The sequence below is a fragment of the Orycteropus afer genome, unplaced genomic scaffold (genome assembly GCF_000298275.1).
Source record: "Orycteropus afer afer isolate SDZICR_OR568_19922 unplaced genomic scaffold, OryAfe1.0 scaffold00017, whole genome shotgun sequence".
Taxonomy (NCBI): domain Eukaryota; kingdom Metazoa; phylum Chordata; class Mammalia; order Tubulidentata; family Orycteropodidae; genus Orycteropus; species Orycteropus afer.
In genome coordinates, this window is record NW_006921604.1 from 19991737 (window position 1) to 20008656 (window position 16920).

At 40.3% G+C, this 16920-nt stretch overlaps 1 protein-coding gene across 1 annotated transcript in view; it reads right to left on the bottom strand.

Moving 5' to 3' along the window:
- Positions 1-1309: 1309 nt before the first annotated feature.
- Positions 1310-16920, bottom strand: part of FHL2 (four and a half LIM domains 2) — a 37497-nt gene continuing 21886 nt past the window's right edge. Inside the window, exons 3-5 of the mRNA XM_007959498.2 lie at positions 7216-7385; positions 3370-3556; positions 1310-1461 (exon numbers count right to left, since the gene is read on the bottom strand). Of these exons, the coding sequence (XP_007957689.1) occupies positions 1310-1461; positions 3370-3556; positions 7216-7385 (509 nt within the window). The remainder of the gene's footprint in view (positions 1462-3369; positions 3557-7215; positions 7386-16920) is intronic.

Consider the following 16920-nt stretch of genomic DNA (forward strand, 5'->3'; position numbering starts at 1 on the left):
CAATGACATGAGACAAAGTATATGTGAACTGCTGTATGAAAAGTGAATTTACTCTGTAAATCTTCACCCAAATCCTAATAAAAAAAAAAGAAAAGGGCCCTGAAAAATGGCTTTGCTGTCAGCCTGTTCATATTCTGGAGCTTATGTTACTGCATCAAAGTCAGAACATTATATTCCAAGAAAAGCAAGCCTGGGAAAGAGGAAAACAGAGAAGGCAGCAAGGAATAAAGATATGGTCTGACTGAAGGTTTTGTTGTTGCTATTTGGCTGGCGGTTCAAACCCATCAATCACTTCTCGGAAGGAAGATGGGGCAATCTACTTCCATAGTGATACTGCCTCGGAAACCCAAGGAGGGGTCGCTATGAGTCCGGTCCGACTTGATGGCACTTAACAACAACAACAACAACATTTTTTCTTAAATAAAAGGTGTGATACACTCCTTGGAGAGATCAATCATGAGAGAATAGAAGGGCTGTGTATGCACAGGGAAACAGTTCAGGGGGCAGGAGTGCATGGGAGAGAAGGACACAAGGAAGAGGTAGCTATGGGGAGGAAGTAGGAGGACAGTTGTTGCATTTTGGGAGACTGCAGTCAATGTCATGACACAGTGTACGTGAATTGTTGTATGGAAGATGAATTTGCTCTGTAAACTTTCACCCAAATCACAATAAAATTTAAAAAAAAGTACAATGAAAAAAAAAAGGTGTGATGCAATTTAACAATGATCCAGTTCATCAGAAGTTGTACTTCATACAATGGTAACTAAACAATACAATAAAGTGTTATTTATACTTAGACTGTCAATGTTTAATCAGTATTTCACACACACTGAGTGGCAAAAAGATTTTGTACTGAATAACTTTATTGTAAATCACATAATCTTGCTTTAGGCTTTATATGACAAAGAGTTACACAGCTGTAAATACAAACTCTTCGTTGCCTTATATAGTTTGGAAAATTTTCAAGTTTGTGACACATGTTAATTGCACTTAAAAATTAAATATGCAGTGAAAGAAAGATACATTTTTAATGCTATCACTCAAAGGAGTTTTACTCTTGGATTTGCCTTACTACATTACAAAAATTCAAAACCATCTTCCCACCTAAGGTTTATGTAAGGTTTCTTCTTCCCTGGGAAAGAAGTAGTAAAAAGAGATTAAAGGATTTAAACGAACATGAATGTCACTGAGAAGCACAACAGGAAAGTCTTGACATGGCTGATGAAAACCAGAACACAGTATTGCCTGGCTGAGAAAGAAAATATATAAATCTGTGTATACTGCAAGCGGTAACTTCTTTGTCTTGCCTTCAGATATCTTTTCCACAGTCAGGGCACAGGATATCATCCCTTTCTGTGAGGAAGCCTCGCCCCACCAATGAAAGGGAGCACTTCTTACAGTTAAAACAATCGTTATGCCACTGCCGCTCTTCAAAGGAGATATACTTTGTGCCTCCAATTCCTGTTAATAGAAGAAAACTTACATTGGATGAAAGCAGAAAGAGAATACCAAGTGTTTAGAATGAGGCTGTTGTTACTATGTTGCTATTGTTGTTATGTGCCTATGAGTCGGACTGACTCATAGCCACCCCTCTTTGGGTTTCTGAGGTGGTATCATTACAGAAGTAGATTACCCCATCTTCCTTCTGAGGAGTGGCTGGTGGGTTTGAACTGGTTAGCAGTCAAGTGCCTTAGGCACTATGCTACCAGAGCTCCCTTGTAATTGTTAGGTGCTATCAAGTCCATTTCAACTCATGGTGACCCCCATGTGATAGAGCAGAGCTACCCCACAGGGTTTTCTAAACTATAATCTTTACGGAAGCAGATAATCAGGGCTTTCTCTCACAGAGCCACTAGGTGGGGCGGGTTCGAACCACCAACCCTTCTGTTAGCAGCCAAGTGCTTAACCATCACACCAATACCAGGGCTCCTTAGGATAAGGCAACTGGGAGTGAAAAAGGTATCTGGTTTGATCCATTTCAAAGTTTCAACTGTGTGATATAGACAACTAATCAAATGAATGTAACAGCACTGGAAATAATATATAGTGGATGCTAAAGGGGCAAGAAGGTGGCATCTTCTGACCTCCTCTAACAACACAAGAAGAGGACAGAATCACCATCAGCAGCCCAAGGCCTGTTCTTATGAGGCCAGACATGCTGCCACCCTCCAGCCCTCTTACCAACCTTGACACCAACCATCCCTTCCATAGCACGCACTACCTTTCTGCTGGGTTCGATAATTCACTGCAGTGGCCACAAACAACTCACAGATTATGGGGTGTATTAGGGAAGGAACAGGCTACAATTCAAGTTCAGGAACATGTTCAGGCTCTCAGCAGCCGGTTGTCTCTCTCAGCAGGCCATCTCTTTCAGTCTCTTAGTACGTTTTCCGTCAGCAATGCATCTCTCTCACATCTCTCTCTCAGCAGCACGTCTCTCTCACACCTCTCAGCACTGTTTCTCTCAGCAGCATGTCTTTCTCAGCCCACAGTCAGAGACTCCTGCTTCTACAAAGACTCACTTTAAGCCCAGCAGAGTGGCAAAACCAACTAATCTCAATACCAGAATTTCACACACCTGAGAGCAAGCGAACTTTCCAGAAAATTGCTTCATGCTGCTCTTAACAGAAATACCCCAGGTGGATAACTTTAACAATCACGAGCTACTTAGTTGCTCAAGGCAAATTCCACCAAGGAGTTTACAAAGACTAGAAAAGCCACACTATGTAATTTACTACACTGCAGTGGAACTTTTTCTCTGCCATTAAGTAATACACACTTTGCTCTCCTCTCCTGGTCATTGATTTGGGTTAGCAGCTTAAAGGTGCTCCCATCTGTTACACACACAAACTCTCTCAGCATATTTAACACTTTAGTCTAATGCCTGGTCTGCCCAGACGATTTGGGGCCTCTCACTTTGGAGGACACAAACAACTACCTAGAATGTGCCCTCTGCCCTCACAAAGCGATGGCCTTGCAGTAGAAAAGTCTCACTAGGTTCTGTGGGGCCTTGAAGAGCACAGTACCACAGCCTGAAAATGCCAGCTTTCATTTTGCTTCTAAGGTGGACTTTTGGAGATACCCATCCTGAAGCAGAAATAATAAACCTACAGAGAACAGGTGACACGCTTTTAGGTGATCAGGTGAACAACAGATGAAGTACTTACCTGCTGAAGTGTACCTAATATAACAAGGAGAAAAGCAGTTACCTGTTCAGAACCTTTGCTAGGCCTACAGATTTTAGTTCTATAAACAAATACCCATGCTAAAATGTTATACTTTGTTATCTTTAAACTGGTATGTGAAGACTGGCAGATGGTCTGTGCATTTAAGTGGGAATTCCATGTTAAATTCAAGCTAAATACTTACCACTGATTGGGTTGGTACACCCAGCACACTTCTTGGCATATAAATCACAGAAGCAATTCAGGCAGTAGGCAAACTCATCTCGAGACGTAAAACGCTGCCCAGACAACTGCTTCTTGCAGGCAGTGCACACAAAGCACTCCTTGTGCCAGGGCTGCTCCCGGTAAGTGACTCCTCCAGTGGTGATAGGCTGGCATGGAGGAAAATGGGGAATAGTATTCATTTTACCACTTAGAAAAACTAGCCTCACTTTTAGTAAATGTCCTCAATCTCAGTTGTCATCACTGATTTCGGCATTCTTATTCAGTTTGTTTTAAAAATCACCGAGACACTGCTTTACAAACTTAATACCAAAACCAAAAAGCTGAACTTTTTTTTTTTTTTTTTTTTGCAGTGTTCCCTTCCCACTCCTCCCACCCCGGCAACCAAAGAAAGTTTCCCTCCATATATAAACCTTTCCTTGGCCCTCCACAACAACAAACTAATACTATATTTGTCCTTCTGTGAATGACATTTCACTCAGCATAATGTCCTCCAAGTTCATCCATGTTATGCGGTGTTTTGCAGACTCTACATTATTCTTTTGTGGTGGATAGCATTCCATTGTGTGTATGTACCACAGTTTGGCCATCCACTCTTCCACTGATGGGCACATAGGTTGTTTCCATCTTTTTGCTATTGTAAATAGTGCTGTAATGAACATGGGTGTGCATATATCTGTTCCTATCCTGGCTCTCACCTCTCTAGGACATATACCTAGTAATGGGATTGCTGAGTCAAATAGTTATCTACAATTCCAGCTTTCTAAGGAATCACCATACTGCTCTCCACAGTGGTTGTATCACTTCATAGTCGCACCAGCAGTGTATGAGAGTCCCAATCTCTCCGCATCCCTGCCAGCATTTGTTATTTTCTGTCTCGTTGAACCTTGCCATCAATGCTGGTTGAGATGGTTATCTCATTGTTGTTTTGATTTGCATCTTTCTGATGACCAATGATCATGAGCATCTCTTCATGCATTTGCTGGCCACCTGAATATCCTCCTTAGTGAAGTGTCTATTTATTTCTTCTGCCCATTTTTCAAATGGATTGTTAATTCCTTTGCTGTTGAGGCATTGGAGTTTTCTATAAATCTTAGAGATAAATCCCTTGCCAGATATGTAATTATAGACAGGTATGAATTTGTTGCTGTCATTTTTGTTATGTGCTTTTTTGTGATATTCATTTCTTTGTTCCATATAATTTTCTGCGCTGAGCTTGTTCTATTTATGAATCATGTTATCACTTCCTTTGTTGCTATTGCTTTAGTATTTGCTAAATATTTGTGCTGGTCCTCTTTTTAATTTCAATGTAAGGGTTTATCATTTTTCTTTGAGGTTACCCTTTTGAAGTTATAGTTGCCTTGACTTCCCTACCATTTAGAAGTTCTGTAACTACACAATTTTTTCCCTCTTTTTGGTTTGTAGTTGTCCTCATTTGTCAATTGATGTCTCTGGTTCACTGTTTATACTCTTGTAGGCTTATTTACTTTGGATACTTCCATAGCTGGGTTGGTTTCTGGGTTATGTCACCATGTGTGTTAATGGTCAGTTGTTGTTTGCTGTTGTTGCTTCTCTGTCCAAAGGATTACCTTTAGCATCTCTTGTAAGGTTGGTTCTTGTTTTAACAAATTCCCTTAATTTCTGCTTATCTGGAAATGTCCTAATTTTACCATCATATTTGAGGGACAGTTTTGCTGGGTACATAATTCTTGGTTGTAATTTTTTTTCTTTCAGGGTTTTATATATATCATCCCATTGTCATCTTGCCTGCATGGTTTCTGCTGAGAAATCTGAGCTTAGTCTTATTGGTTGCTGCTTGTAGGTAACTTTTTGTTTTTCCCATGCTGCTTTTAGGATTCTTTGTCTTTTGTTTTGGTGAGTTTGATGATGATATGTCTTAGTGATTTTCTTTTGGGGTCTATCCTGTTTGGGGTTCGTCAGACTTCTTAAATGGATATAGTCTCATTTTTCATCACACCAGGAAAATTCTCTTCCAACAAATCTTCGACCATTTTTTCTATGGTTTTATTTGTCTCTTCCTGTTTTGGAATTCCGATTACACATAGGTTATTCCTTTTGATGGTATCCCAGATGAACCTTAGGCTTTCTTCATTTGGTTTTGATCTTTTTTCTGACTAATCACTTTCTAAAGAAGTATTGAGATATTTGCCTTCAATCTCATGAATTCTGTCTTCCATTGATTTCAATTCTACTTCCTTGCCCATTCAATGTCTTATCTATTTCTGAAAATTTAGTACTAACTGTCTGGATTTCTATCTAATAGATTTTTTATCATTTCTAATTTTTCATTTATTTTGTCATTTTGTTCTTGTATTGTTTTTCGAAATTGTTCTAGGGTTTTCTCTGTGTTTTCCTCATTTTTGTCAGTGTTTTCCTTGATCTGTCTCTCAATTCATTGAAGGTACCTAAACATAATTCTTTTGAATTCCTTATCAGGGAGTTCCAATGCTGTGTTTTCCTCAGGGATGTGTTTTGGGTCTCTATCCTGGTCCCTCGTTTCTCTTGCTTCTTTGTGTGCACTGTGATGCTCTGTTGTCTCCGAGGCATTACGACATTTTTGTGTTTATATTTAATTGGTGATTGTATGTGAAGTGACTTGCCTACAATTTTTATTTTCTTTGGATTTTATCTAAGTAAGTAAGGTACTGTACTCCTGTATTTGCTAGTTGGCAGCACTTATACACTCACCACCTGTGTGTCTCCTTTCCCATTGTCAGCCTCCCATATGTCCCTGCTGCCCTTGGCAAACAGAGCTTATTCTTAGGTCCTATTCAGGGAGCTCTGGTAGCATAGTGCCTAAGGCACTTGACTGCTCACCAGAAGGCTGGCGGTTCAAACCCACCAGCCACTCCTCGGAAGGAAGGTTGGGCAATCCTACTTCCATAGTGATACTGCCTCGGAAACCCAAGGAGGGGTTGCTATGAGTCGGGGCCGACTCGATGGCAAACAACAACAACAACAACATTCTTGTTCAGGTTTTTCCACTAGTCGGTGCCTAATCCACTTTTGTATACTTCCTTTCAAAGCTCAGGGCTCCAGGATTATCTTCTGTATCTCTGTCAATTGGTTTCTCTTTTCTTTGTTGAAGAGGATCTGTGTAGCTTGTCTGCCTATTCTTCCCTCTTCAGAAGATGGGCAATCTAGTTTCCCAAGGCTGTAAATCTTTACACAAGCAGACTGCCCCACCTTTCTCCCATAGAGTGGCTAGTAGGTTTGAATGACTGACCTTTCAGTTAGCAGCCAGATGCTTTAACCACTACATCACTAGAGTTCCTTTACAAACTTTATAGTCACCCTTTATTACCTTCCTTTTATATACTTATATACTATTGCTCTAGACCCTGGTCTTCCCCTTTGTGAAACTGGCACTAGAGTGTTTGCTTTTAGCCACTTCTCTTTCTCCCCTGCATCACATGTAGCAGTTGGTTTTTTTCATTTTTTCCAAGACAGCAGCACAACAAAGACAGTGTTTGGATAGTGAGTTCTCCTCTTTCACATGAAGTCATCAACATGAGAAAATATTTGGGAATGATCTGAAAGAAGGTAGAGACTAAAGGATTTTTATCTCAGAGCACAACAGTGCTTATGTCTTTGAAAGAAGGGCTGTAACACAGGCTCAAGAGATAACATGAACAGAAGAACATCAGAATTATGAAATGCAAAGTAAGATAGGCATAACCTTCATGCCATTCAAATATTACAGGTGTAATTTCTTGGGCAAAGGGAGAACTGACAGGCAGGGGTCATGGAGACAAACTTGCAAGGTCCAAGGGAGAAAGAGAGATACCTTTTTGCACTGAACACACTGCATGGCATATTGTTTCTCATAGCAGGGCACACAGAAATTCTGATTGTCTTTGGGGATGAAACTCTTGGTTCCAATTGGCTGTTGGCAGCGATGGCAGATGAAGCAGGTCTCATGCCAGCTGCTACCCTTATACTCCATCTTGCGGGTACCTGTTGCCAGAGTCGAGAACAAAACAGCATTATTGTGAAAATGATTAATAGAGTCCAAACTATCTGTTTCCAGAGCTTGCCACCATCTAGCTTTGTGGCCATAGTAAATCACTTAAACTCTTAAAGGCTCTCCTCAAAATGAAGATAAAATCTATTTTGTGGAGGACAGGGACTTGGTCTTTTGGTTTACTGCTATACATCCCAAACACCTAGAATAATATCTATACATAGTAAGTATTCAATATTTATTCATTGAATAGGGTGGTTAGGAACATTAAGTAAAAAAAAAAAAATGTATGTCTCTCAAAGCACTTCAAAATATAGAGAGAAATCTGGAATAGTTCAGACTAGTCCGTTATGGAATATGAATTTTGGAGCATAAGGACACATTTTCCTGCTACACAAAGTCACCTGTTAATAAACATCCCCTCTGGTTCCCTATGGAATGGAAATAGCTGGGTGTGCAAATGAACACACAGTTTCAAGCCTATTTTAGTGACAGGCTTTATGTCACTTAGTTTATGCAACTGGCTACAACCAAGTTGTAGTGTATCTTAATGATTTTATGTAATGTATGAAGTGCTATAATTAAAATCCTCACGTATTATCTGTGCATCCCATTTAGTAATTTTTGAATCCTATTTTGTAACATCTCATTTCATTTTGAATAGCTGTTCATCATTCAGTATGTTTATATCATCCCTCCAAGTAGATTAAGAAGGGATAAAAGACTGAAATCCTCAACCAAGCCTGGTTCATAGCAAATGTTCAATATATGTTGATTGATGTTTTCTTCTCATACTTCACACAAATATACACAACACACATAAGTGTATACTTACAGAAAAATATGACTCAAGACAGATGTATGGGAGTACCCTTTGTATAAAGAAGTAAAGAAGGGTTTATGGGAAAGGAGTATAAATGGGTGAGCAAACAGAAAATGTTCCACAGGCCATTCACTTATTCCCATAGTCTGGCTACTTTCTCCCAGAAAAGGAAGCACTAAGTAGTTGTAACAGGCTGTACGGCTCACAAAGCCATAAATTTGCCAATCCTGGACTCACTTAAAAAGACGGAGAGTGTAGGATGATGGGGACATGTCACACTTCAAATGTGGGGTCAGGAAATGAGGGAGAGTTAGGCATAAATCATGGTTGTCTGATCTGAAACCAGGTGTAAGTATGACAAGATGATACAGATATCATAACATAGGAGTCTATATACTAGTCTTTAGCTGTAAGTCCAAACAACAAGCCCAAGGACTGTATTTTAACTGATTTGAAGGTTGCTAAAGAGATGTCTACATCTCAAGTAATTAAGGTGTATTATTTTTGGAGCACTTTTTCATACTTTGAAGACCAGACAGACAGGCACCACCATCTATAGGTTATATAAAATATGCAAGGTACATATGTAGGTGATATAAGAGGTTGGACCATACGAGGGAATTCAAAGTGGTAGCACACAGTGATTTTCAAAGCTAGGGTATGACATCTATGGAGTCTAATTATGGAGTGATGAATACTGAAATGAGGAAAACTGCATTAAGCAATCTAACTTCAGTTAATTTTGGAAGGATTTTTATGTTAATTTTAGCATTACTTTCTTTGGTCTCCAAGAGTTTATTTTCTCTTGCATACCTTTGCCACTTGCTCTTTTAACCTTTGACCTTCACTCTGATCAAAAGGCCTAGAAAGAAAAGGATTCTGTCAAGGAATATAGGGCAATTATGACTCTCATAAAGGCCCCAAGGAAAATCATGTAAGTGATTCCTGGTGTGCTCCAAAATAATAGTCTTATTTCAGTACCAGTGCTTGGGGAACTGCAATCATGTACAGAAATCTCTTTAGCACTTCCAGTGTGCTCAAGAGAGCTGGCAGGTGCACTGCCTAAGGCCTCCAAGTAAACGGGGCCATTTACCTACAGTCCCCATGTTGTGGATTCCCACTTATAGTAATCCCGTGTGTGCCAATTAAAACTGCCTCACAGGATTTTCAAGGCTGTAACCTTTTGGAAGCAGATCACCAGGCTGTCCTCCAAGAGCCTCTGGTGGGTTTAAACTGCCATTCTTTTGGTTAACATTCAAGCGCTTAACTGGCTGCAGCACCCAGGGACAAGTTGTTGTGTACCGGTAAGTCAATTCCAACTCCTAATGACACTATGGGATAGAGTAGAACTGCCCCATAGGGTTTCCAACACTGTAATCCTTATAGAAACAGACTGCCACATTTTTCTACCATGGAGTGGCTAGTGGGTTTGAACCACTGACCACTGACCTTTTTTTTTCCAAATTTTTATTGTGATTTGGGTGAAAGTTTACAGAGCAAATTCATTTTCATACACACTTTGTGTCATGATATTGACTGCCCTCTCCCACAGTGCAACAGCTCTCCTCTCACTTGCTCCCCATAACCACCTCTCCCGTGTCCTTCCCTCCCATGCACTCCTGCCCCCGCCTCCAGCTGTCTCCCTGTGCATACACTGCCCTTCTGTTTTCCCATGATTGATCTCTCCAAGGAGTGTATCTACCTGATGTAAATGTTCAGCCCATATGCTAGTCTTTTATTTGGCTGGAAGTCACAGGAGTCAGTTCAATTCCAGACCAGAAAGGCAGCTAGGGGCCATAGTCTGAGGGTAAACTGCTGACCTTTTGCTTAGCAAAAAAACCCAACTCACTGCCATCGAGTCGTTTCCAACTCACAGCGACCCCCATTGGGTTTCCAAGGCTGTAAATCTTTACTGAAGCAAATTGCCCCATCTTCCTTCCACGGAGCAGCTGGTGGGTTTGCACTGCTGACCTCTGGGTAGCAGTCAAGAGCCTTATCCACTACTGTGCAACAAGGCTTAGATTTGTGTATTATAAACTATCTCCAGCAGGTGGCAGTAAAGTTCTTTCTTCTAGCAGAATCTGTAGGTTACGATTTTGAAGCAGATGGAAGTACAGTATCTTGAAGAAGTGTGCCTTTTTCTAATCCAAATAAGCAAGTAAGGAACCAAAAACTTCAGTGAAGGATTAGTGAGGATGTCCCTCCTTGAGCCTGCCAAGAGGCCAGTGCTGCATCTGCAAAAAAATCTCTGCAAATGGGATCCAGTGTTTGATGGAAGAAAACTGGTGAGCCCAGCATTGTGGTTTGTGATGTAACTCTAATTTCCTAACTTATGTCACCAAGAAAAACTGACTTTTGTTAGGTTTTGGGTCAGTGGTAAGTTTTCCACTTAGAATGTGCCTCTTGTCCTATATATATCTAAATCCACTGTACAAACTACATTGATGTTCTGTACAGCTTTTCATCTTGAATTGGTTACAACACTTTAACAAATAAACCAAATCAAGCAAGTGCTATCTATGAACCAGTGTGCTTGTTGTTGTTGTTTTTGCATACACCAAGCTTTTTCTAGCCACTCAACCTTTGGGGAAAGTACTCTTTCCTGCATTCTGCATCTCTTGAGGAGTCCTTGGGTAATGCAGATGGTTAACATCCTCAGCTGCTAACCATAAGGTTGGAAGTTCCAGTCCACTTTGAGGGACCTTGGAAGAAAGGCCTCACGATCCATTTCTAGTCTATCACGTGGAGTCACGGTGAGGTGGAACTGACTCCGCACCAACTGTTTCCACTAGTTGTCATCAGGTCAATTCTGACTCATAGCAAGCCCATGTCCCATGTGACAGTCTAACTGCCCCACAGGGTTTTCTAGGCTGTAATCTTCATGGGAGCGGGTTGCCAGGTCTTCCTCCTGTGGAGGTGCTGGGTTGAAATTCAACTCATCCTTCAAGACTACTCATTCCCTAGGGTTCCTTTTCCTACTCTTTCCTCTGTACTCTTGGCATATGCCTCCCTTACAGCAGAAGTTGCTTTGCTAACTTTTTTTTTAAAACCAAAAAACCCGTAACAATAGAAGACAGTGAAATGCCTGTTACTGAGAAGTGGAGGAAGGGTACTTTTTAAGTACCCTTACTCCTAACTCCTAGAATCATGAAATGTTTATGAAGTCTCAAAATTCAGGAAAATTTCACATTCTACTGGAATGTATATTTATGTTTACTTTAATGTAAAATACCAATTGTTTAACTTTTTGCTTCCAGATCTTGGAATAAAGCTGTGATCTAGGAAGATGTGCATTGATGTCCATCTACACTGGCCAACTGTCAAAACTGTTAGAGAAGCAACAGTCTGACTCGATTGTTGGTTTGTGGGTCAGTCTGCCTCTAGGGCTCAGCTCTTGTAGGGCAGGGTCTCAATCTTGTTCATCTTTTTATTCCTAGGCTATTGCACAATGCCTGGCATGTGGTACATGTTCACTGAAGTGGACTCTTCAACCTTTTGAAAGGATCTTCCCCTATATCTTCACCTGGATGGTACCTTCTCTCACTCAGATTTTAGTCAAGGCTGCCCTTGACCACCAGTCTAATGTAGCCCCCACATTCTTTCTATCCCTTCATCCTGTTGTTGCATCTTTTCCATAGTTCAAGTCACTGCTGATTTCTTCACCAAGTAAAAGCTCCATGGGAGTGGAACCCTTGTCTATGTTGCTCCCTACTCTATGGAAGGGATGATGGCACAAAGCAGGGAGATCAAGAAACATCTGCTGAATTTGTTGAACTGAAGTTAAGTGTTCAAACAAATTATTTTCCAAACCCACAGACAATAATGGGCTTGTGCACTGGAAGAAAAACACAAAGAAATATAAACAAGAGAAAAACAACAAACTCTTGGTTGCTCCCTAACTGGCCCCACAACTCTCTTCACTCTCACTCCCCTCTTTTCCACAGGGAGGAAGTCGAGGAGAGAGTAGTTACCCGCACTCGAAAGGCTGTCTCAGGCTCCACAATGAGCCAACTTGTGCCCTTAACCTCACTTGGTTTCACTTTCGGCATCTGTAAAATAGGGATTAAAAACTATCCAACTCACAGGAAACTGTGACAATTCCATCAGATTATGTCAAGCAGCAGAGGGCTCAGCACACTGTATCTGCTCAGTTGAGCTGTTTTTCTTACTATACAGTATTTTCTACTAAGGCATCTGAGATCTGGAATATTGCACCCCAGGTTCCCTTACTCTTCAGTAGAAGAGACTGAAGCCAGTTAATTCTCAAATCTTCAGTACAGTTTACCTCTTCTGATCACAGATTTTTTTCTCCTCTCCCCAATAAAGAAGCTCTAGTGGCGTAGTGGATAAGGCATCTGGTTGTTAACCAGAAGGTCAACAGTTCAAACCCACCAGCTGCTCTGTGAAAGGAAGATAGGGCTATCAACTCCCATAAAGATTTACAGCCATTGGAACCCAATGGGGTTACCAAGAGTGAGAATTGACCTAATGGCAGGGGATTTTCTTTTTTTTTTTTTGGTCTCCCCAGTAAAAACCATAAGAAATGGAAGGTCAAGACAGGTGAAAAAATGTAAAGATTCAAGAAATATGTCTGTTTCTTTTATCATGGTTAGCACTAAGAGTCAAATCTTTGAATAGTCTCTAGACTGAGATTTCAAATAATTTCACAGAATCACTGTCAAATAACTTCATTGTCTTAACTTCTTTTCCTCCTACCTTGCAAGTGAAAGGTAGTCTCAGTTAAGGATAATGAAAAACTTTTCAAATTAGTGGAAAATCAGAACCACAAAACAAGAAACCTAGAACTTAAAAACTGTTGATTTCTACTTCTTCTGTGAGAAGTGAGAACACAGAGAAGGATGAAAGTTTGGAAAAGCTAGGGCACTCTAGTGGGGAAATTCGAGCAGTCAGTGCCTGCAAACTGTTCATTAACGATGCAGAGAGGTGCTGTGAAATTAAGGGAACAAATGGCTGAATCACTAAAGGAAATCTGCTTTGGCCAGTGGCAAAGTTCAGAAATAAACTTAATAATGTCATGTTTGCCATACTGTTTTTCTTTTCCCATACTGGTTTTGAATTAACTCAGATTTGGGTGGGTTGGAGTCAATCTATAGACAGATACAACTGCAAAGCTGAAACCAATGAGCCAACAGTCATAACTAGTTAAGGTTAAATAGCTATTTAAAAAGCAAGGACAAGCCAGGCCTTTTGACTCTGAATCCAACACACTTATTATATTTTGTGTTATTTTATTATATTATTGTAAATGATCCAAATACTGCTATTTTGAAACAAAATGACTAGAATTAGTCATCAGATAGAGACTGATAGAACCCCTGAGACTGTGGTCCTGAGTTACTCTTCAGGCCTAGAAATGGACTCACTTCTATGGATTGGCTCTCAGCCCGACAGTAGAATGACCTACATGCAGAACACCTAGCCCAGGGAGATGCACCTACATACCCTAGGAAGATGTACCCCCCCCTTGGATCAATTAACCATGAGACATAAGAAGGGCAGCATTCACACAGAGGGAAAGCTGGACACACAGGAATGCATAGATAAGAAGGTCACAGGGTGGTCACAGGTGAGGAGAGCTTTTTATTGTTGGGATTGTAATCAAGGTCATGAAACTAAATGTGCATGAACTGTTGAACATAAAGCAAATCTCCTTTGTAAATATGCACCCAAAGCACGATTGAAAAAAAATAATAAAATTGGGCAAAGCTTTTAATACTTCAAAAAAAACAAATACTGCTATTTTGTATCCCTGTTACTAAGTTTTTTACCACTAGTCTGTCAATCTGTCATACTGTGGTAGCTTGTGTGTTGCTGTGAGGCTAGAAGCTATGTCACTGGTATTTAAAGTATCAGTAGGGTCACTCATGTTGAACAAGTTTCAGCAAAGCTTCCAGACTGAGCCAGACTCGGAAGAAGGATGAGGCCATCCACTTCTGAAAAAAAATTGGTCAGTGAAAACCTCATGAATAGCAGTGAAACACTGTCTAATATAAGGCCAGAAGACGAACCCCTAAGATTGGAAGGCACTCAAAATATGACTGGGGAAGAGCTGTCTCCTCAAAGTAGCGTTGACTTTTATGATGTGGATGGAGCAAAGCTTTTGGGACTTTCCTTTGCTGATAGGGCACGACTCAAAATGAGAAGAAACAGCTGCAAACATCCATTAATAATTGGAACGTAGGATGTACAAAGTATGAATCTAGGAAAACTACAAGCTGTCAAAAATGAAATGGAATGCATAAAGATTGATCTCCTAGGGATGAGTGAGCCAAAATGGACTGGTACTGGCCATTATGAATCAGACAACCATATGGTCTACTATGCTTGGAATGACCAACTGAGGAATGGCATTGCATTCATCATCAAAAAGAACATTTCAAGATCTATCCTGAAGTACAATGCTTTCAGTGATAGGATAATAGAATAGCCATATGCCTACAAAGAAGACCAGTTAATACAACTATTATTCAAATTTATACACCAATCACCAAAGCAAAATATGAAGAAATTGAAGATTTTTACCAACTTCTGCATAAGTTGACCAAAGATACAGTCAAGATGTACTAATAATTACTGGCTTAGAATAAGAAAATTAGAAACAAAGAAGCATAGGTAGTTGGAAAATATGGCGTTGGTGACAGAATTGACTCCAAAGACCACACTGTGGTAAAGTTTGTGTGTCATCTTGGCTGGGACTGGTTGAGTGGCTGGGCAGTTGCATGTAGTATTCCCCATGATGAGACTGGCAATCAACTCCATGGTGGAATCTACTGTGAACAGCTGAGTAGCTGCCTTAGGGCTGTGGTCTGCTTCCCATATATAAGGAGAAGCCTTGGGAAATGGTCTCTAGCTTATGGCATGCTTGGACCCTGCATGTAGCCATGTTGTTGTTCAGCAGTCTGCCATGCTCTGCTGACCTTGGGACTTTCAATGGACTTGAATTAATGGCGACCTGTGTGGTCTGGTAACATCGGGACTGTGACATTTTATTTGTTGACCTTGGGCTTGTTAGCCTCAGCAGCCAGTAGCTGCCTGAGTGAAGAGATGCCTCAGTTTCAGTGGGCTGGGAGCAAGAGGCAGAGCTGAAGCCCAAGGTCGAGGGGCTTTTATATAGCCCCTAGAATCTAGCATTTTGAACTTGGACTTCCAGCCTCCCGAAATGTAAGAGAATAAACTCCTGTTTGTTGAGGCCATCCCATTTGTGGTATATTCTTGTCAGAGTGGCTCTAAGTAACCAGAACACACATGATAGCATTTTGTAAGACCAATGACATTCACTGCAAATACCTTTTTTTAACTACATATACAGCAACTGTACACATGGATCTCAGGAGATGGAATACACAACTGGACTGATAAGCAACATCACAATAAAAGAAGAAGAGATTAAGCTTGTCAGGGATTTCATTTTACTTGGATCCACAATCAACACTCATGGAAGCAGCAGTCAAGAAATCAAGCATTGTATTGCACTGGGCAAACCTGCTGCAAAAGACCTCTTTATAGTGTAATGGAGCAAAGATGTCAGTTTGAAGGCTAAGGTGCACCTGACACAAGCCATGGTATTTTCAATTACCTCGTATACATATGAAAGCTGAACAATGAGCTAGGAAGACTGAAGAAGGCTTAATACCTTTGAACTGTGGTGTCAGTGAAGAATACTGAAAATACCGTGGACTAGCAGAAGAATGAACAAATCTGTCCTAGAAGAAGTGCAGCCAGAATGCTCCTTACAAGCAAGAATGGCCAGACTTCATCTTACCTACTTTGATCATATTGTCAGAATGTACCAGTCCATCGAAAAGGATACCATGCATGGTAAAGCAGAGGGTCAGTGAAAAAGGAGAAGATCCTCAATGACATGGATTGACATGGTGGCTGCAACTATGGGTGCAAGCATAGCAAAGATTGTGAGGATGTGACAGGACCAGCAGTGTTTTGTTCTGTTGTACCTAGAGTCGCTGTAAGTGACCAATACAGTGAAGGTTTATCCTCTATAGCCTTCTTGTTTTTCCACATTAATAAAGTATTATTACTATATTATACAAAATTACACAAAGCCAAAAGTTTACAGTGTTGACTCATGAATCACTACTATCCCTATTTATTTTTAACTTTATATTATGAGTTGGATGAAACTGTACAGAGCAAATTCATTTTTTGTGCAGTATGTTATACCAATCAACAGTTCCTACACATTTTGTTTTGTGACATGGAATGTAATCCCCACAATGGAGCAGCACTCTTTCCACATCCTCCCTGTGGTTACCATTTTCCTTTGTCCTCCTTTCCTATTCATTCCTACCTTCTGTGTTTTTCCTCTGTGTAAATGCTGTCCATAGGTGGATGGATTGACCTATTCCGGATTCTCAATTCTGTTCCACTGGTCAATGTGTCTGCCATTTCTATATCTTCTTTAGAATTAATCACCATGAGTGGAGTGAAAAGGAAGTTAGCAGACTTCTATACTCTTAAGCTCCTTGATTATGCTTGGATCCATTTACCAATGTAGTGACCTAAACTCCTTTAAAACTACATTTTAAAATTCAATACAGTTGATACCCCCTTTAAGTACTTCAATTAACAAACCAAACCTCAAGTTTTTAAGGCATTGTTGTAAATCTTATAAATTAAACATATATGTATATAGATAGATAGATAGATAGATAGATAGGAGCTCTGGT